The 22,318-nt window shown below is 37.3% G+C and overlaps 2 protein-coding genes across 2 annotated transcripts in view; one reads left to right on the top strand and one right to left on the bottom strand.

Moving 5' to 3' along the window:
* Nucleotides 1-21,976, top strand: part of LOC149570115 (Rubisco methyltransferase family protein) — a 222,807-nt gene extending 200,831 nt beyond the window's left edge. Inside the window, exons 10-12 of the mRNA XM_089822778.1 lie at nt 20,916-21,050; nt 21,153-21,284; nt 21,434-21,976. Of these exons, the coding sequence (XP_089678904.1) occupies nt 20,916-21,050; nt 21,153-21,284; nt 21,434-21,520 (354 nt within the window). The 3' untranslated portion in view covers nt 21,521-21,976. The remainder of the gene's footprint in view (nt 1-20,915; nt 21,051-21,152; nt 21,285-21,433) is intronic.
* LOC149570116 (uncharacterized) lies at nt 13,510-15,989 on the bottom strand. Its single transcript, XM_089817864.1, has 4 exons — nt 15,040-15,989; nt 14,520-14,743; nt 14,207-14,394; nt 13,510-14,100 (listed from the first exon to the last, which is right to left on the bottom strand). Exons 2-4 carry the CDS (start codon nt 14,687-14,689, stop codon nt 13,727-13,729), a joined length of 732 nt encoding a protein of 243 aa, XP_089673990.1. The 5' UTR covers nt 14,690-14,743; nt 15,040-15,989; the 3' UTR covers nt 13,510-13,726.
* Nucleotides 21,977-22,318: the final 342 nt, after the last annotated feature.

Below are 22,318 nucleotides of genomic sequence, written 5' to 3'. Positions count from 1 at the left end.
CTAGGATGTCGTCCCATCATAGTTAAGTAGTTATTTTATTACCAAAATAATTCCTTAAGTCGTAATACTCAATTTTTTGTCGTGCTTTGTTCTGCCTTGCTAATTACCTGTACTGGTAAATCCTTTGTAACTATTGCCATACTGTCTGTACACATTTGTACACTGGCACACATCATCATGACACTGTCAACTATACTTCCTTAACTGTGCATGTGTCAGCTCTGACTCTGTCATCCATACTCACAGAATCTATCTCTGTGTCGATGCAAATTGTCTAATAGTTAGACAATTTTCTGTCTCTGATCACACAATGAAATACCAAAATATATATTGCCATAAATGACAACACTAAATCGACTAAGTATTCAACTGACTTAACCATATTGCCAATAATCTCCCCCTTTGGCATTGATGACAACGTATGGAAAAATTGGCCAAGTCCCAAAATGTTGAACGAAATTGTGGCTTTAACAAAATTTCAAAACTTCAAAAATTTTATTCAAAAACTTGGATCATTACATATTAGCATCTTTCCTTATCTCTCCTATTACAATGATTTCCTATATACATAGATAGACTCCCCCTTACATATATATTCATTTTTTACATTCCTTCTTTACATATCTCAACTATACAATTTTCCTTTACATTCTTCTCCCCTTTTGACATCAATGACAAAGGTGTCCAAAATTATATGTACAAAACAAAATTGTGTTACCTTCCTTTGTTTTAACTAGAGATTCTTGATATGAATTCTCAAATTCGAGTTTCAGCCTCTCAAGCTGCTTTCTCTTGTTTTCTTTTACTGCAGCTGATATGCTGAGAAGTGCACATAATGCATATGATGCCACTTCCATTGTGCTCAAATCTGTATAGGTGAATTTGTCATAGGGTGCCTTCGCTGTAAGACACTCCTCTAATTGCCTCTGCAAAATGCTAAACTTAAGAGATAAATATTCTCTAAGGATAGAGAATCTCTTTGTTACCTTCTCCTTTTCAAATTCAATGCCTTTGATAGCATTATGAACTGCCTCCATTTCTGCTTCAATGTCTTCAATGCTCACATCGGGCTATTGCAATCTGATAATGAGTGTTTGAAGCTCACTCATTCTTCCTTTGATCTGGTCATCAAATTCTGTTAAGTAATTGTATGACATTGCACATTGTCCATACAATTTCTTTCCTTCATCTATGTTCTTCCTCAATTCCTTGATGCAAACATTCAAAGTCTGCAAATCATTTCTGACATTAGTGCATACTGTATCAAATATAGTTGCATCATGCTTAGCTTGAGCTTGTATTGAAGCAATATTAGACAAAGTAGTGAACTCCGTATCAAATGTTCTCATCATTTCCTTAGCCTTCTTCTGAATGTCTGGCTCAACAATACTTGTCTGCACTGTCTTTTGCATCCTCTCCAAAACTTCTGCCAAAGTTCATTCTAAAGTCTTGATTGACTTGTTCTTCTCCAACAATTTACTTAATGAAGTCATTAGACCCTTCTGGTCATCATCATTATCAGATACTATAGGTAATGTAGTAATTGCTGCTGCTAGGGTAAATGCTGGAATAGGTGTAATCCCTAGTGCAACATAAGGTATGTCAGCCTTATGCTAGAACTCTACCTTAGCATATTCTATTTCCACATGTTTCAAATTAGGCAAAAATGTTGTTTCTTGTATCACAATTTTCCAAGCATTCTTCAACTTGTCCTCTTCTTCCTTTATTGCTGCTATCTTTGTTTCTTCTTCCTTCTTTTTGTCTTCCTCTTCTTCTTCTGCAGTCTTCCTCTTTCCTTCATCCTTAGCTTTTCTCTTTTCTTCTTCCTCATCATTCTCCTCATTTGAGCAAGAGTACTCAGTTATATTGCCAACAATTTTTGTGTCAAGATCCTTGAAAGGATCTTGTTCTACGTCATCAACTGTTATAGATGTGTTATCCACTTGCATTGATTTAGTATCAATCACTATATGTGGAGGTGAGTCAATTTTTTGAGTTTCCTCAACCTCTTCTTCACCAACACTAGGTGTACTAGCCTCAACATACACATGGCTTGCTCCCTCTGATTGCGCACTCTCCTTAGTGGCTTTTAGCATAGAAGTCATGTAACTGAATATAGCTTCTTTTGTTTCTTTATATACTTCATAGTTTCCTCCCATCAAAAGAATGTGTGTTCTTTTATTCCTTAGTAAGGGCTCAATTCCCTTTAATATATTTTGCAATTCTTCATCATTGTTGACTTCACAAAGTTTCTTGATCATGTTTTCGCTGATTTTCTTATCTTCTCCAATCACTCTTCTTCTCCTAAAATCTTCTACGTAAAGCACATTTGGTGGAATTTGCAAAAACGCTCCCAAAGGATCATCAATTAGAGAAACAAACAGGTGCTTCTTTAATTTATACCTTGGTCTCTCACTAACATCACACATAGACTGGCTTGCTATTATGCTAATTGATTATGCTGAAAAATTCAGCTGAAAGCTTCGTAAAATACCTTAATTATCGTGTATTAGGGAAACTTTGCACTTTCAAATGCTTCAATTCTCTTAATTTGATGTCAAATCACTCACAAATGCTCTAGAACTCTTCACATGATCAAATGGTACTCAAAATCTTGTTCGCAATCCTTAAATCATTTCAAATTTAACATCGCATTAAATGTGTATCTACTTCCTCTGCAAAAGTTGTTTCTGATTACTAGTAAGATTGTTTTCTTCCTTATGACTTACTGTGATCATAAAATTGTTTGTGTGCTTAACCATAATTTCCTCATTATGTCTTCTACCTTCTGTTGACTGCACACATTCTGACTCGACCTCTAACTTTAGTTCTAATCAACTAATGCTCTGTCCTTTTTGGAAATGCTTAATTCAAATATGATGAGTCAAATAATTGCTGATTTCAAGCTTCCATCAGGTGCATCAAAGAATTCTTCTTCTATTACTGTACGTGAACTTGATAGTTCCTTTGCTTTGACAAATACTTGAATTCTTCTGCATGCTCTTTAAGCGTTTCCTTCTAACTATCATTTCTGCCATTATCATTTCTCGTGAGATTTTTGTTATTGTTCCTTCTATAGTTAGGATTCCTGTTGAAGTTCCTTCTGTCCATTCTGCAAAAATCTCGCTATGTCCAAAGTTATTGCATAATTGTCATACATGTGCATTCCTTCTTTGATTGGTTACATTCTGATTATCTGATGCTTTGGAATTTCTTGCAATATGTCCAGGGTTGTTACATTTGTAACATACAATCTATTTCCTTTCTCCATTAGGTCTTTCTCCATCATCGGATCTGCTTTGTGATCTCCTTTCATTACCTGCAGGGTTAGTATTTCTAAACATTCTACTATTTCCATTATTGCTATCAAACTTAGGTTTCTTACAATCTACTGCTTTATTTCCAAACCATGACAATTATAACAATAGAAATTTGTAGTAGGTTTGAAAGACTTACCTGTGCAATCTTTCTTCATATGACCAAGTTCATTGCATATAAAACATCTACCTCTGAATTCATGTCTAGCCTCTTTAGGTGATTCAACTTGCTCTGTTTTCTTAGGTTCATCATGTTTCTCAGATAGATTAACTTGCTCAACTTCTTTAGGTACTTCTATAGATATGCTTGATTCAATCCTAATCTGATTAGTTTCTTTAGGCTTAGGGGTTTCAGCAATTGGATTTGGTTCCTTCCTAACTTCAGTATTCTTGGCTGATCTCTCTCCAATAAGATATCCTAGACCTGTCTTATCATAAGATCTTTGAAAAAGTAATTGTTCATCAATTCTCTCACTATTGGAATAAAGTTTCTCTAACTATTGTTTAGCTTGTGTTAATTCTCCTTTCACAATGATATTGTACTTTTCTAACTCTACATATGTCTGTTCTTATCGAGTCTAATTCAGATGTTACTTGAGTCAAGTGGGATCTTAGGTCTACATTCTCAGATTTCAGATCTAGTTCAGTTTGACTGTCATCTTTCTTAAGACTCAATTTAAGTTCAACAATTTTCAACTCATGTTTCAAGATCTCATTTTCTTTCTTGAGGGTTCCAACTTCATCACTGTCACTAATCTACTCTTTAGCTTCCTTTCTAGATTTCAGCTGATCAATTTTATCTTTTTGTTTACCAATGTAGTCTTTTGCACCTTCATAGCTATCTTTTAGGTTGTCTCTTTCTTCTGTAAGAAGATCGATTCGCTCAAGAGCTTCTTGAAGATTTCTCTTTAATTGTTCCATATCCATAGGGATCTTACTCAAGCTGTTAAGCCTCTTCTGAGTAGCTACGCTCTGATACCAATTGTTAGAAATAGATAGTATTGAGAGGGGGGGGGGGGGGGGGGTGGGTGTGAATTAGTATTCTACAAACTTTTTCCCACAACTGGATATTATTAATTACTTTGCAACATGCATAAGAAAGTAAACTAATAATGTTGAACAGTAAATGTAACCATACACAGAGAAATCATAACACCATTATTTGTAAACAAGGGAAACCCTGGCCAAGGGAAAACCCTAGTGGGAATGGTACCCACAAGATGATCCACTAAACAAAAGAATCCGATTAAGGATGTTGACCTTGTTAGGAGTCTATTATGTATAGATAGTGTCTCGAGTCCTTTTAGAGGACTAGGCCCTGTTAAAAGCCTCAACCCTGTTAGGAGTTGGTAGTATAATTACAATGTATGCAAGATGAGGTCACTGCCCAAACATGTAATATACAATTTTCTTTACAAAAATAGATATACATACAATACTGTCTCATTGCTGTACTTCGCAATTCTTCTGATCATATACTAGATCTCACATTATACAAGGCTCACATGTCACATGTACATCCTTCACAATAGTTCGCATGTCATTACACTTCACACTTAGCTGCACAAGATATGATCTTTACTTATACCTTGCATTTTAGCAAAAACTCTATCCTTTCGGCCTTGATGTTTTCACAAGCTCGGTTAATTATAAAATTAACTCAGGGTTAACATCTAGGATGTCGTCTTATCATAGTTAAGTAATTATTTTATTACCAAAATAATTCCTTAAGTCGTAAACTTAGTTTTCTGTCTTGCTTTGTTCTTCCTTGCTAATTACCTGTACTGGTAAATCCTTTGTAACTATCATTGTACTGTCTATACACATCTACGCACTAACACATATCATCATGACACTATGAACTATCCTTAATTGCGCACGTGTCAGCTCTGACTTTGTCACCGTACTCACAGAATCTATCTCTATGCTGATGAATTGTCTAACACAGACAATTTTCTGTCTTTGATTACATAATGAAATACCAAAATATATGTTGCCATAAATGACAACACTAAATCAACTAAGTATTTAACCGACTTAGCCACATTGCCAACAAAATGTTGGTACTTCTACCCTTTGGCCTAAGTGGTGGGCCAAATCTATTGAAGATCTTCATGATGATGAGCTCATTGAGGGCAATATTAGCTCGTACAAAGTGAAGGAAACAAAAAATAGTCAATTTTGCTCTTATGACCAGCATCCATAGCATCTATGAGCCTTAAACATATTTAGAGGCTAAAAGAATTCTAGTATGGCAAGGGACTATGGTGGTAGAATACCAGTCTTCTAAAGATTCACACTTGGGTCCTTTTTGATCTTCCTCATGGGAAGAAACTTATTAGCTACAAATGTGTTTACAAGGTCAAGTATCATGTAGATGGTACTTTGGATAAATACAAAGCCAAGTTAGTAGTTCGAGGATTCACACAACGAGAGGGCATTGACTTTGAAGATTCTCTATTGCAACCTAGTTTGGATGGAGAGTTCATCGGATGGATGTTAAGAGTGCCTTCCTCAACAATGAGTAGTAGGAAGAATTCTACATGATGCAACCTCCTAGTTTCAAGGTTGCCAGCAAAGAACATCAATTATGTAGACTCTTGAAAGCATTCTATAGGCTTAAATAGACTCCTTGAGCATGATATATCAAGATTGATCAATATTTGGTTAATCATAGTTTTCAAGGAAGCCCTTTTAGCAATAATTTGTATGCCAAGAACTTTGGTGATGATATTCTCTGTTATTGCTTGAGTCTTGAGGTTAGGGAGACAATTGATGGTATTTTTATTTCTCAGTCTAAGAAAGCTAAAAGTTTACTTGACAAGTTCTTGATATAGGACTGCAAACTTGCCTCCATAGGTATGGAGAAGGGGCTGAAGTTATCAGCCATATCTGATTCATTTCCAGCAAATCAAACAATATTCAGATAGCTAGTGGGTAGCCTCATCTACCTAATTGCCAATAGACTTGATCTCATCTTTGTCGTGAGTGTTGATGTTTGGTAGCTTCAATCGGATAAACCTACGAGACAATACTATTGTAGATATATATACATCTATATATATTTATTATAAATGAGATATAATTTATATAATTTGAGTATTATTATACGATAAAGTAAAATAATAATGATTCATGGAAAATGTGTATACATATATGATTATTAGTAAAATTTGGCATATTAATTACCTAATAACAAATAGACATGTCCCATGAAGGGACATGTCTCTTCTTGGCTTATTCTCAATATAAATACAAGGGATTCTTGCCATTGCAAAACACATACAAGTCATGTAGTGCTATTACATTTGCAGCGATGACAATCTCAACATGGCATCAAAGCCAGGATGCAAATGTATTAAATTATACCATTAATTTATGGAACATAGCAGTAGAAATATGCAGTGTGTCGATGAAATTAAAATCTGAATGATGAGTAGTAATAATGAGTGTGTTGGAACTGTTGACACAAATGCATGTATTGTGGTATTCTTGACCTCCGGGTGGTGTCTGAAAGCAACTCAAACAATAATGTACAATATGCAATATGTGCAGGATAGTGGAAGTAGGGCAGAACAGTGAAATTGACACTGTACGGTGAACACAAACAGGTGTTACTCAAGCCGTATGGTGGGAGTAAATGGGGTGCCATACAAGGCCGTATGGTAGGAGGAATGGAGAGGCCGTACGAATTCACTTGATGGCTGTACGGAGTAAGTGCAGAAAACTACAGTGAAGGTGCAGGTGTCTCACGGTAGGCAATGGAGGGTCATACAGATAGGTTGTACGGTGTATAGAGAGTCGTACAGTATGTAGCAGAAGGTCGTACGACAGATGTGTGCAGGTCGTATGGTATGTAAATGGATGCCATACGGTTGGAGGGAGGGTGATATGTTTGGGTTCTGTGGCCGTACGGGTAGGGAATGCAGAAGTGGCATAGAAGGTCGAGTTGCTGATGGGATATGGAGGCGAAAGTGAGCCCCATTATATATCATAAGCTACTAATCCTGAGATTATCAAACAATGCCAACAACAATGGAGATTTGAACATGAATAACTTCCAATTAATATTTGTCAGAATATGGTGCTTTGATTTGCCAAATCCGAGCAAAGTAATACATGCAACAATGGAATAGGGTGAGGGTTGAATCCCACCGAAATTGCACGAGCCAAATAGGGAAGATCTTTCACTTCCGAAATGGCGAACGATCCAGAACTCCAACAAGAATTTGCAGTACATAGAAAATAATCCAAAAGCATGCCTAAAGACTACCTCTAAGCCGTGCTTAAATACCCATCGAGGAAAACTTTCCGAGGGTGTACAAAGATAGCTGACGGCGACACAAACTACGGAAACGAAAATAAGAATGTGTTTGAGACACATAAAATCAATTGGCCTGTTACAATAGTTTTGATAAATGATTTATTTTATAATGGGAACATTACATGTATAAAATAATTGAGTAGAATCCCATTGTTGAACAATTCAAAAGAGAACCCAGTGGACACGTAGTTATCATTCGATGTCAAACATAGAATTTTTTTGTCTCATTCTACAAGGATAAAGAAAATAGAGAATATAGCGGTAAATAATGGTAAGCACTTTGTGTTTTATAGCCGATAAAGTCAAAATTCAAATACTTGAAATGTTCAATATTTATCAGGCTGTAATATCTTTTGGGAAACTTGTGCCATTTTGGAGATTATAAATATGATGCCATTTGATGGGAAAGACATCGAATTGAATATTATTTGCTTTTGTTTCCTTTGTGTGTTTTCTAAGTTTTGATTTTTTGTGCTCTTGCTGAAGTATAAGGGTTTGTAGCTGATTGTGCATTCCACTACTGAGGTATAGTGGTTTGATAGGAGGGCCCGGATTTAGAGCTTCCTCTTTCTATAGGAACTGTGGCTGAAGAGCAATTGTCTATTGAAGGGATTCAATGTCTTCTCTCACTATATCAACTATGGCTGAGAGGGCAAACCCTTCCTAGAGAGATTTTCCTGGAGGACGTGGGGAATATTTAGAGCTGTTGGTGTCTTGTTAACTAGTTTGGCAGGTCGGACAATTAGATTACATCAGGTTTGGGCATCTAGTCCTGTGGATGTGGCTGCTTGAGATTACTTGTTGAAGCACATTTGCTAGTATATTTTGAGCATATATAATCATGGCTGCTGCAACTATGCTATGGGTGATTTACTATTAGGTTCTTCCTTGTAATTAATAAAACCTTTGCAGCCTTACTATAATTAAATAGGAACTCGGTATTCTCAGTTTGAGAATGCTTGCGACACTGAATTTTAAATAGCAAATACACTAGGCAGAATTCATATGTGTTTGGTATTTATCAAATGAAAATTTCTTGAAGTCTGATTTATCTAACGATTGTGAGTAGTTCGCTACACTTCCTGGTATTGTGTGTAGAATTTATAAACATCAGACATACACTGATATCAGAATGCTTGCCAAGTGTTTGACAAAATGTCAAACTTTTGAATTGTGAAAGAAATTAGGGCCCGTTTGGTTGCTAGAATATGATGGGAATGGTCATTGAGAATTAGAATATATTTTTGAATTCTTTGTTTGGTGCGTGGAATGGGAATGGGGAATAGGAATACGTATTCCCATTTTAGCCCAAAATGAGCATAAGTCCATTCCCAAAAATATCAGTTATTGGAATGGAGAATAGGATTACTTATTTTTTTGCTATAGGATTCTTCATCACCTTATTTTTTGGTTACAGCAAGATCCACAGCAGAATCAACAGGGATAGTAACACTCTGCACATCATGCTTGTTTCGACCGTGTACTAATCTTTGAATTGCAGCAACATCACCAGCTTTGGAAGCGAGAAAGAGATCCCTATTCATCCTCTCTCTGGGTAAAGTTTGCCAAGAGAATGATAAACAACAAAGCAAAGTTCACTACAAGATCGCTGGGTCTGACTCAATTATTTTAGAGGAAAGAAACTCATACAAATAACAAGTGGGTAGTTGAAAACGAGAGGCGGGAATATTTCGGGACAGCCTCCCTAGGGCGCACTTCTACCGGTTATCGCTATACATTCTGCAATGGGAATCCTCTTCCTCCTTCACCGATATCCTCAGCTCTCCCTTGCCCTTGCCCTTTAAAATTTGAAAGGATTTCATACAAGTACAATTTTTTTTAGAAAAGCCCTAAAAATATTGATTGCAAGAAGTGGTAAAGAGAAGCCATAGATCTGGAGGAGCTGTTGCTCATTGATTTGTTGAGTAGGAAAGAAGAAATTTGTGTAACATTGCAGCAAAGAGAAGTCAGAGAAGCCATTGCTTGTCTAACGGATTTATAGAATAAACAAAAGGATTGTCAAACAAATTCTCAAATAGATTTTAGGTGAACCAAACAGGAATGGGATTGTCATTTTCCATTCCCATTCCCTACTCTGACTCCCATTCCTATTTCCTATTCTAATTTTCTATTCCTATGCTTGTCACCAAACAGGTCCTTAATGTTTGATTAAGCTATAACCTGGAACTGGGTTATTACAATAGTATCGGAGCAATTTCCTGCCATCCTGTGGGGTAGAATTTTTTTTATTAATTCAGATCTGTTGTTGTATTGGGAGCGACCAACACTCTTGCATTTTCTAGACATTGATAGACATAGGAGAATCGGTAGTTCTAGAAGTCGGTGGAGTAATGAGGAAGTTAGCATGAAAATGAATGCTTTGTAGGAGAGTATGGAGAAACTTAAGCTTCATCAATAGAGGTTGGCAAAAAGCTTGTTCGATCAAAAGACAGTTGAGAGGGCAACAAGGTATATGGTTTCCGCATTTAGAAGGCCGACATCGAGGTTGCAGGGAAGGAAGCTTGAGTCTTCCCCAATAGGTGTCCATGATGCAGATGTACCTATATTTAGTACGACACCTGCTAGTCCTATATGCAGTGTTGATGATGGACTTATTTCAAAGAGACATGTGAATGTGTCAGTACCTTGTGGACAACAACACTGAGCTTCAACAGGTTGAGCCTCCCAAAGTAGTCACTACAGTTAGTTCAGAGGCAAGTAATGCTGTAGTTGTCACTAACAGTTCAAAGTCTCTTGAAGAGGGAGTTGTTATTGGAGACTTATATGTCAGCTATTGTAGTGTTGCTCCAGTGTAGGAGGTAGTTGCTTCCTTATGTGGGACTAAGGCACGTATGCGAGTCACCCAGCTGTGATGTTGGTGATCTGGGTGTTATAGTGGAGTCAGTAGATGTGGGTTCATGCTCTAGTATTATTGATCCATAGCCTGACGTTGAGTCGTGTTCAGAGATAGGTGTCAATAGTTGAGGCTTTATTGGGAGATGTGGATGTAGATATTATGGACACATTTGATGATGCTATGAGTTGAACTGGGTATGACACCCTTCTTAGATAATGGGTAATGATTCCAAGGAGGTTTTGGATGGGTCCCAAGATCGATGTTTATAGGTTCTTACTATTGAGGTGGAAGCTGATACTGCGAGGGCTTCCATTTCTTCAGATGAGGAGTTGGTTGAGGTACATAGTAGTTGTATCTCAAATGTAGAGTTGTGCGAGGATGATAGCACACATATGAGCAATCCTGTGGTGGGCAATTCTGATTCAATTTCCTATCATAGTGTAGTTAGTGAGACGAAGAGCTTGCATAGGAGTTAGGGGTTACAGAGGCATCATGTGACTTGTCAGCTAAAGGTGAGTGATGGTGACATTTCTTCAGCTCTTGAGCATTAGGATGCTTTCTGTCAGATGCTAGCTACATTTGGTTGGGGTGCTCTTGTGTCAGATGAGCATGTTGATAGTAGTCTTTCCCTAGCAGAGGTAAATGTGCTTCGAGAGGCTGTTAGGATCTTGAAGCATAACTACTCTCAGTTAGTTGCTGATAGGGATTACCTTCTGGAGTGAGGCAACACCTCTTCTGGGATGTTGTTAGGGAAAGAGGAGGAGGTGGTTGAGCTCACCCAGGAGCTTTAGGTGACTATGGACTCTCTTCAATGTACTCAGTTGGCTCTTTAGGAGTCACAGTCACAGTTGGATGAGGTTACCATGGAATTAGAGTGGGTACAATAGATACTAGCCCCAGAGCTTGTACAGTTACATATTGTGGTTGGCGGTGAGTTTACTTCTATGGTTGGGGATGAGAGTCGTGATGATGTGGCAGACACATCTGTCCAGGATATGGGTGCAGTAAGTATGGATAAGGTAAGAGTATAAGTGGAATCAAGCTCTCATGTTGATTTGCTTCTTTTTGCTGGAAGTGAATCTATTTCTTCATCTCATACAACTGATAGCATTGGACAGTTGGCAGTGCCACATTTTCAGAGGGATTAGCTGTGAGTCGTAGGGGAGCAGGTTGATGCATCCACATATAATTTCTACTACACACAGTCTATCATGGAGTATCTATTGGAGAGTTCAGATGTGCAAGAGGATCCTTACAGAGTGTCTGAGGGTACTCACATCAGAGGCTCTTGTGCTATTTAAAGGTTGGTCGGAAAGATTTTAGAGACTCTGTCTACTATGCTTCCCCATAGGGATTTCATTGTTGGATTTATTGAGAGGATTGACCAAGATCCTGCTCGACCAGTAGTTTGAAGTTGGAGATTAGAGTCGTCTCCTGATCCCCAATTTGATACCTATGAGCCCTTGACAGAGATTGGGAGTTTTTATTGGTATTACACTACAAGTTATGCTCATCACTTTTCATTTGACCCACATGTAGAGCATTTAGTTTCACATCTGTGTGGGTTGGCTCTAGTTTCATACCATCCATTATGGGATGGGTCAGCTCCATCTACTGCAAATGGGATCGACAACTGCAAGTTAGACCACTTGTAGGGTCAACACACTCAGGACACTTTATCAGTGGTTGGAGTTGATGATAGTGATTCAGGTACATATGGTTGTTGTCACCTCCCCAGTGCAATTGGGTGTGAGTGTCAGTTTGATGGGGACTCAGTTGTGGACAGAATTGGTATTTCATTTGGATTGAGTTTCAATGGGTTGTTATCACCATCAATGCCTATAGTCAGTTTCCAAATGATTCTGTCATTGATATTAGTTATTTGGATGTTGATGCTATAGGAGTTGGTTATACACTGCAGGGATAGTACGTAGTTCTACCCTTGGGATCCGGGTGGACTGTGATGTTTATTTGTTCTGGGATTGCTTGGGGACAAGCAATTAGAGAGGGAGGATTGTAATGTCCCCATTTTTAGCAAGTTCCTACAGTTGGCTCGGTCAGTTCACCAACGTGACCCTCATGAGATGACAGTGGGATGTGACAGTCTTAGTTGTATGCGTATAGGATTTCTAGTAGCCTATGGTGTGTTTCGGCTCCATTTGAGGGACTTACTATTTATAGTAAGTCAGACTGTTGGTTCCAATGAGCTCAATTGAGTTAGAGGAGTTGAGTGATTCTCTTAATTTTATTTTCAGGCTTTTGGTTTGGGCTCCAAGAATCTTGAAGAGAGCATCTATTTTTAGTAAGTCACCCCGTCAGTTTCATTCATCGTCTTTCATCATCAAGATCACTTTGGTGTTGTCAAATTTCAATCTTGATGCTTCTTCAGTTGTTTTCGCAAGATCGGTGAATTATTAGTATTATTCATCTAAATACACTAAGGTTGCTATTTTTGTTTGTCACCTTAGCATCATAGCTCATTGGAACCAGGGCAAAAAGTTTTAAATCATGGGCACAAGAAACAATGGCCTTGTGTGTCAGAATATTATGTTATGGTGGAAAAGGTCATTTTTGGTGCCAAAAACCATTGATGTAAAAATCGCCTGAGGAGATTAATCGCCTAGGCCTGAAAAAGTTTAATCGGGAAAAATCGAAAAAAAATCAGGGAAAAAATCGGGAACTAAAAAACCACTAAATTTTAATAAAAAAATGCGATTTTTTTTACAGAATTCAATGTTTTTCTGCATCTAATGACTTAATTACTAACAATACATAAGAAACAATCATGTTTAGATATATATCAATGCAAAAAGAGTTATTAATCGGTAAATTACTAACAAGTAAGTAGTGACAAGTTGTAAATTGCTAACAACTAACAAGTTCACAACACATGAGAAGTATTCTCATAAATAAAGTGTCAAATGTAAAGAGTTCAAATAAGCACATCAACATGACTACAAATAAGTACAAATGTCAAATACAGGACTACGTCTTCCTCTTCCCAGTCACTTTACTAGCGAGTGCGGGAGAGGGTAAAGCTCTAGAACTAGAACCCCGCAGGGTTTGTGCTCGTGTCTGTGTCTGTGCCAATGCAGGAGATGGTGTAGCTATAGAACTAGATGTCGGTAGCTCTACATTCGCTGCGCGCAAGATGTCAATGTCCTCTGCAGTAAGCTCAATGTCATCATCCTCATCATCGCCCTCCTCGATGTCATCCAAATCGATGTCTTATCCAGTTCCACCCCCTTCCTCCTCCATAGCCTCCTCCCCGGCCTCCCTCTCCAAATTGGAGATGTCCTCCTGTGTAAATAAGGGAGCTTGCTCCTGTGCCGTCCAATCATAATAAGGATCTATCTCATCCAAATCAATTGGCCTAGGAGGATCTTGTTGTGCCTTTTTCATGCGCAATTTAAGATTATATTGCACATAGACCATGTCATTCATCCTCTTTTGGGACAACTTGTTTCTCTTTTTTGTGTGGATGGCCTGAAACAAACTCCAGTTGCGCTCACAATGTGATGCTCTACAAGGCTGTGATAGGATTCTGAGAGCAAATTTTGCAAGATTTGGAGTGCTTGCACCCCAAGTGGTCCACCAAGCCACTGCATCACAAAAATTGTACAAGTTAGAAAATACTAATAGACAACAAAAAGTGAAACATAAATATTAATTTAGCATTTGAGATTCAGAAGTTTTCAAATGTATTACCTGGGGTTTGTGTAAGCCTTGCTCTCTTGCAGAGAGAAGTGGAGAACACCTTGCCCCCTGCTGAAGTGAAGATCTCCTGCTCAGCGATGATTTTATCTCTTGTTTCCTCGCTGGTTACCATCTTTTCGACGCACTCACTTAGGCCTCTGATGACCTCTCCATCAGGATCTGCATATGTACCATTAGCCCTAAAACCAAAAACCAAAAAAAAATAAGTCTTGCAATTTTAGTACACACCCAACACCCTACGAAAGCAAAATGAACTCAAGTCTTCGTTAACTTAAATTTGAGTAAGAATGAGCTTACGGTATACCTAAAACGTGGGTTGAGAAAATATCCTGCTGCATGAATGGGTTGGTGGAGCTGATTATTCCACCTTCTATCAATGATCTGCCAAATGGGTTCATATTTGATGCTTTCCCCTTTGTAGTAATTTTTGACAGATTCTTTGGCCTTGTCCATGGCCTCATATAGTTCACCCATTGGCGTTTGGTCTCCATCAACCAAACGCAGAACTCTGACTAAAGGCTCAGACACCTGCAATATAAATTTGAAATTAGTTCACAAGTTACAAAATTATTATTTACTTGAGTTACAAACTTAGTATGTTATAAAGTTGTAAAGTGTAAACTAAAACTTAAAGTTTTGTAGTTACCTTCACTATTTCATCAGCCTTATCTTCAAAATATTTATCAAACACAATCCGCACAACATTCTCTCCTTCACTCTTCTTTGAAAATGTGGAAGCAAGCCATTTTTTGGAAACAAACATTTGCTTCAAAGAAGCCAAATTATCGAGAATGCTTTGCAATGTCAAAAAAATCGTTGCAAACCTTGTGACGGCAGGCCTGACAATTTCTTTGCCATCAGTGTGCTCTCTCATCAGGCTAAGGACCCATGGGTGATTGTATATGTATTTTGTCACCCGCCTTGCATCCTCCACAATTGGAGTGACCCACTCAAGTTTGCCCATGTCCTCCAAAAGAAGGTCAAGGACATGTGCTGCACATGGGGTCCAAGAGAGAGTGGGGTGCCTTTGCTGTAGGAGTTTTCCTGCCAATTGTAAAAGAAAATACTAATTAGTTTCCAACTTTTCAAATATATCAAACTATTAAAAATTCTTCTTGTGAAATTCACAATGCACATGCAACATAAAATTACGGTTTACCTGCTGATACATATGCAGCAGCATTGTCTGTGATGATTTGCACCACATTTTCAATACCAATCTCTAAGACCATGTTCTCCAACATCAATGCCAATGTCTGAGCATTTTTTACCTTGTTGGAGGCATCGATTGATTTCAGGAACACCACATTATCATTATAGCAGGCCAAAAAATTAATTATGGTCTTGCTCTTCCCATCCGTCCACCCGTCAGAAAGAATGGTGCAACCAAATTTTGTCCATTCTTGTTTCTGTTCCTCAACAAATGCTTTGGCCCTCTCAATAGCATTTCCAATAAGCCTACAAAAACAAAATTTAGTTATGTCTTAGATTCTTAGTAATTTAAAATTGATTTAGACTTTAGTAATCAACGTTCTAATTTCTAGATAAATTAATTAAAATTTAGAACTAAGTAAAAAGTTAAAAATTAAAAGGAAATCGAGTGTAATAAAATTATTCGCTTACCTGCCACCCAACACAAAACGAGAAGGGGACTTGTACCCCTTTCCTGCAACTGTCAACCCTGTGGCCAAAGCCTCCCAATAGGGACTGTCAACAACACTAATAGGAAGGTTGTTGAAAACCCAGAAATCTGCTAGTGCATTGTCCAACTGGTCATGGACATCCTTATTCCATCTAGTGGCCTCTAATGAAGTTTGTGCACCAGGTGTGTGCCTCGGCACAAAATAGCTCCCTATCCCAGAAGCACTTGCTGATCCTGATGGTGCGGACGTGCTAGGAGGTGTAGGAGTGGGAGTGGGAGTGGAACTTGTGAAAGAAAAACCACCCTGTTTGCGGACACGCGGCCCATGATAAGAGCCAGCCATGCTCTCAATGGCTGCCTCCTCCTGAATATCAATGAAACTGCCCTGGGTCTCTGCTATGGCTGCCCTGACATGCAATTTATTCCGCTCCCTTTGCAATTTTTTTGGCTCTCCAGCTGCAAGCAAGGCATTTGCAAACCTTTTTATTTCTTCTGTTGTACTCTCACAAGGATTCGTATCATGTTTTGAGATCCCTGCGATGTGATATTTGAATCGGTAAATGCCCTCGGATATTACTTTTTCACATCAAATGCAAATCACTTTGGTTGGTTCATCGGGTGCTTCATAGGCATATTTCCATGCTTGATCTCTCGCATTCTTTGGCCTGGTGCCAATGTAGCCTGAGGGGCATGGAGTCAATGGCCATTTGTCTACCATTTAAAACTGTTGCGGGCTGCCTACACATACAAATTTAACAAAAAAACTATAAATAAATTATAACAAGATCAAAGTTAACAGTTAAACAAAGAATTCAAGCAACATTCCAATAACAGCACCAATAAATTGAAATCCAAATAACATTCAAACAAACTAGCTGCTAGGGTTTCAAATTTTTTTAAAAAGGGCAAATTTTTAGCATAAATTCGATCTAGAATGGAAAAAAATGCAAATGAATGCATTTAATCTTGCTTACATTCATCAAATGCATTCCTAACTAATTAGGAATGTATTTTTATCCATTTACATGCAAGAAAAAAAAATACAATCTCTTGCAAAAACTAAAAACAAAGATTCAAATCACTTACCTAGTAACGAAGAAATCGAATCAAAAGGCCTCCAAATGCACTTGATTCTGCCTGTTTCTTGCCAAGAACTCCTTCTCTATCCTCTCCTCTCCAAAACGCCCTAAGCAATGTAAAAACATAATGAAAAAAATGTGTTTTTTCGTCACTTTATGTGACTGCCGGGCGCAGGCAATTTTTTTGCAACAAATTGTGATTTTTAGGCGATTTTTTAGGCGATTAATCTGCAATTTTTTGGAAAAAATCTGCAAAAAAAAATCGCGATTTTTGGGGCGACTAAATCGCCAGCCCCAAAAAATCGCGATTTTATCTCGTATCGCCGATTAATCGGCGATACTCACATCTATGCCAAAAACAATTAATAAATTATATTATAATGATATTTTATTATATTCTAATGTTGTGTGTAGGAAGCTTCTTAAGTGAAGTTCATTTGGGAAACTTGTGCCATTTTGGAGATTATAAATATGAGGCCATTTGATGGGAAAGGCATCGAATTGAATATTATTTACTTTTGTTTCCTTTGTGGCTTTTCTAAGGTCTGACTTTTTGTGCATTCCATTGCTGAGGTATAGTGGTTTGATCAGAGAGGGTCTGGATTTAGAGCTTCCTCTTTCTGTAGCAGCTGTGGCTGAGGAGCAATTGTCTATTGAAGGGATTCAATGTCTTCTCTTACTGTATCAACTGTGGCTGAGAGGGCAAACTCTTCCTGGAGAGATTTCCCTGGTTGACTTGGGGAACATTCAGAACTGTTGGTGTCTTGTTAACTAGTTTGGCAGGTCGGACGGTTAGATTACATCAGGTTTGGGCATCCAGTCCTATGGATGTGGCTGCTTGGGACATTTGCTAGTATATTTCGAGCATATATAATCAGGGCTGCTGCAACTATGCTATGGGTGATTTACTGTCAGGTTCTTTCTTGTAATTAATAAAACCTTTGCAACTTTATTGTAATCAAATAGGAACTCAGTATTATCAGTTTTAGATCTGATTTTTCTCATGGTTAACTGCTGGAGTTCACACCTTTATCTGCCCTGATTTTATACCTTGCCGGGAATTTCGTCCTAATTTCTGACTTAATTGACTGTAATTCTGATTTTCTTCACCTTCTTGTCGCTAACTTCACCTCTAATATGATTCAAATTTGCCTTGGTTCTGGTTTTGATTTGTCCTTTAGTCTGATCCTTTTTCACTTTTCTGCTAGTAATTTTTCCTTTAAATTCTGATGTTATTCAGCTTTTTTCTAAGAAACTCCCCTTAATTCTGATGCTATTTGCTTTAAATTCTATAAACTTCGCCTTTTAGGTCTTAATTTGTGAATTGCATTGCACTTCTGCTAGGGAATTCATTTGTCAACTCTGATTTAATTGCAGTAGTTTGCTTCAAATACGCTCTTTTGCTGGTTTATTCACTATTGATCTGTGTTTGAATGATTATGAAATCATTCTCTTTTGACTCGTCTGATAAGACGGTTCACAAGGAATTGTATTTTTTTTTTATCAAAGGGCAACCTCTTTATTTTCTGCGTTTGGAGCAGGATTTTATCTTGTAGCTGGACTTTTCTGCAGGGATCATTACTTGAGCTGGATTTATGAATGGAATTTCCTCATTCTATCCTTAAGAATTTTTTTCATTCTAAATCTAGGAATTCCTGACTTGACTCACCTATTCTATAAGAGCTAGGAGACTAAGAAACCGAAAAAATGTTGCCAAGCTGCGGGCAACCAAGCGAAACACCAAGCTACAAGTGAAAAAGAGGGGGTCCCCATTTGCATTAGTTTGTGTGTTTACAACACAACAGATCCACTTCTTGTTAGAGCTGCTGCTCATATGGACCAGCTATGAGTCACATCTAGGACCTTCTGTTGCTATTGAAGTGCTGTACTGAGCTATTGGCCCCTCTTGGCTAGCCATCATCCATCTTGGTGTGGCTTATTTGCAATGCTTCTTGTAAACCACTCTGCTGGTGGTTGGGGCTCCTATCCTGGCTCTGATATCCACTTACATTCAGCTCACACCAGCAACAATATAGACTCAGTTTTCAAAAGAATCTTGTGTTGTTCTACAAGTAATTGCTATATGAGGGGTCCATGCCTAATGCTAGAAAAGTTAATAGAGAGTCTGCAATAATCTTCTTTAATGTTCGTCAAATAAAATATCAATCTTGATGAAATATCAATCTTGCCAAAATGAAATAATAGGTGGCTTCATCCAATATCAAAGATTCCGTCATATAAACATTTGCCTATGCCTTCTATTATTATTCCAATATTTGGATATAGCAACCAATACTAATGGTTCACATCAAATATCAAAATTGAAATATTTTCATTGGGAATCTCCATGACATTGACATTTGATATTAAAGATTCTTAGGGGCAAACATGTATTATATTGACATAAATTAAAAGAGCTCCATCCAAATATATTATGCCAATCTAAAGTAGACACAATAACAGTTCTATTTTCCACATAAGAGAGATCCAGTTATCTTTATTTCTGAAACAAACTCTAAACCTCACAATTTTTTTATTAATACAAATTTGTCTTTGAAGAAAGACATCACAAATTTGGCCCAGATGTAAACTCCGTCACAAATTGACCTCAAGTAAAGTCAGATATTCTTCCAACCTTCGTTGATCTATTGAAGATTTTTGCCCTCAGCTTATCATAAATCATCTCACAATTTCTTCATATCAAATCCATGAAAGCATGCTTTGCTACAGCCTTAAGAATCTTCTTATAAAGGCTTCCAGGAATCATATTGAAGATTTGGCTGACTTTAATTCTTTTCGTAGCTGGAGAAATTTAGTTAATAAAGTGACTTTCATTGTTAAAAATATTAATTTTTGGACTACTTAATTAATTTAAGTCACTTAACCATCTGTATGAAGAGCACTACATCACTCTACCTCTCTACTTTAATGCAATCAACATTACTAAAACCTGTAACTTTTTCATGCTGAAGTATTGCCATGATTATGCTGATCAATGGTTCCCGAGTGTTGGAAATATCATGATTCCTAATGGAAAGATCTGGTTATCTGTTAACTACTCTCCTACCAACAATGTCATGTCATCATTCCACCACTCGATACTCATGGTGTAGACTGAAAATTGATTTACAACATGGCAGATACTCATTAGTGTTTGTATGCTCATCCATCCCTGAAAATTGATTTACAACATGGCAGATACTCATTAGTGTTTGTATGCTCATCCATCCTTATAATCTGCAAACTGCCCATTATAAATGTGTAAGTTTCCTGCCCACCATAACTGCATAAGAGTTGGGGAACTCATTGTAACGTATCATACCAAAAAAATCTGTTGCATCAAATATCATATCCACTCCTTGGAATATCAACTAGTATTGTTGCCTAGTTAGTCGCATCATGATTGTTCACCGATATCATCATTCTTGCTGCTGTTGCCATTGGTGCTTCATCCACCAAAGCCTTGAGTATAATTGTCTTCCCATCCTTCATGAACTCCAACTCCATCTATTGGAAATCCTGAATGTATCGTCCATGAGAATGCAACTCCTGAATTCCTAACATGATACAAGAGCCTGCAATCTCAATCATGTAGAAATCATTGGTGATTGTGAAATTCTCAAACTCAATTCTCATTTGCTGTAACCCTCTTGTTGCATCTCCTTTTAAATCCATCAACCATCATGGCACAAAATGCTGAAAAGTTATCTAATGACAATCCTTCTCCTGTCACCAATCTATCACTCATGAAATTGCGACTTGCACCAATGTTGACCAATGATGTCACTCGCTTCCCATTAACTACTCCTCTTACTATAAATGGTTGATACACCTTTTTGGAGAAATAAGAGTATATAAAAGTATGCGACTTTAGTCTTCTAAATCATATATGTGCGAGTCATCCATTTGTAGAGTTAGCTGAGTGCTGTTGGAAATTGTACCATCAAATTTAAAATTCAATTGAATGCTGTTGTACCAGTTGGCTATTGCTGCTTCAAGTACCAGTGCATATGGATCTGGCTTGACCTTCCCTGATGAATTGAGAGTAAAGGCATTTCAGCTCCTTTTAGACACTTGTGAAAATAGCATCTCAAAATACACTGCGTTCCTAGAGGTAATTGTAAGTAGATTTGTTGGTTGTTATTTCATTCTCAGTACCTTATGCCTATAGCTTCTTAAAGTATCTTTTCTAACAATTGAATGTGTTATTGATCAGAATATGCAGGAAAATGGAAGCCAAAATTTGAGTGGGATTGTTCAGGAACAATTTAAGAGACAGTCATTGCTTAAAAAATTGTCTGTGGACTTATGTTCCAGTGAACAAAGAATTTTATTTCGTGCTCAATATGTATTTTCTTATCCATGTTCTCTTCTGCTATTTTCCTTTTTGTTTAACATAATTCACAATGTTAATGGACTAAGGAAAATGCAAACCTTACATTTCAAAATGTAGAATATTTTTTAGATGAAGCTTACAAATATTTTAAAATGGTGTAGGTTCTGCGAACAAAACTGAAAGATCTACAAGGTGTTGGATTAAAGGCATTGAATGTGTTTAATGGAGTCAAAAGGTTGTTCTCATGAGATGGAAAAATTCTTGTAAGGTCTACTCAAATATAACATGGTTTAAAAGAAGAGCTTTTTTGCATTTCCTCGAAAAGGTACACATATATAATGTTTAAAGTCAGCTCATGATTATTAGACTGCTATAACTATATGGTTCTTGATTGCTATTGATTCAGTAGAACAGCTTTTGCCAAATATGAGAATTTAAATGGTTAAATTTTGCCTCTTGAATTTTATGCCATGGGCAGTTGTCAAGCTCATGGCTAATCTGATTGTTGTGAAAGGTAGAGTAGACAGAAAATAGAAAATAATACATCCAAAGATGGCGGATCTCGTGGGAGCTACCAACAAACTCATCATACCTAGTAAATGTTGTACTGCGGTCTTCTAGCAGCCTGTGCAAGACGCTGCCTATTTGTTATAAATACCAATTTGCTTTCATTTATACAATTCATCTATATGTTTGATTAAAAACTAGGAGAGCAATTTTCTTCCTATACACAAATTTTTTTAAATGTGGGAAAAAGCTTTTAGCAATACCTCAATAAATTTATCAAAAATTAGAATATTTAATAGATTTAAAAAGCATGCATCTTGTTAAATTTATGTATCATATTACTGATTTCGTTCACATCTAAATCAGAACTAAAGTTCAGTACACTTCACAGGTTAAACATTGGGCACTATCTACACAAGTGGAAACTTATAGATATTAGCAAACCATTGTTGAAAACCTACCTCAAAGTAGACTCCACCATTCATGGTTCAAACTTTGCTGTTCCATTGTTGTGTATGAAAATAATGTAGAAAAATTAA

Source organism: Cupressus sempervirens, chromosome 3 (assembly GCF_028749045.1).
Source record: "Cupressus sempervirens isolate cs-2001-9-10 chromosome 3, ASM2874904v1, whole genome shotgun sequence".
NCBI lineage: Eukaryota > Viridiplantae > Streptophyta > Pinopsida > Cupressales > Cupressaceae > Cupressus > Cupressus sempervirens.
Note: the sequence above shows the minus strand (reverse complement) of the source record. Positions and strands in the feature narration are given on the sequence as shown.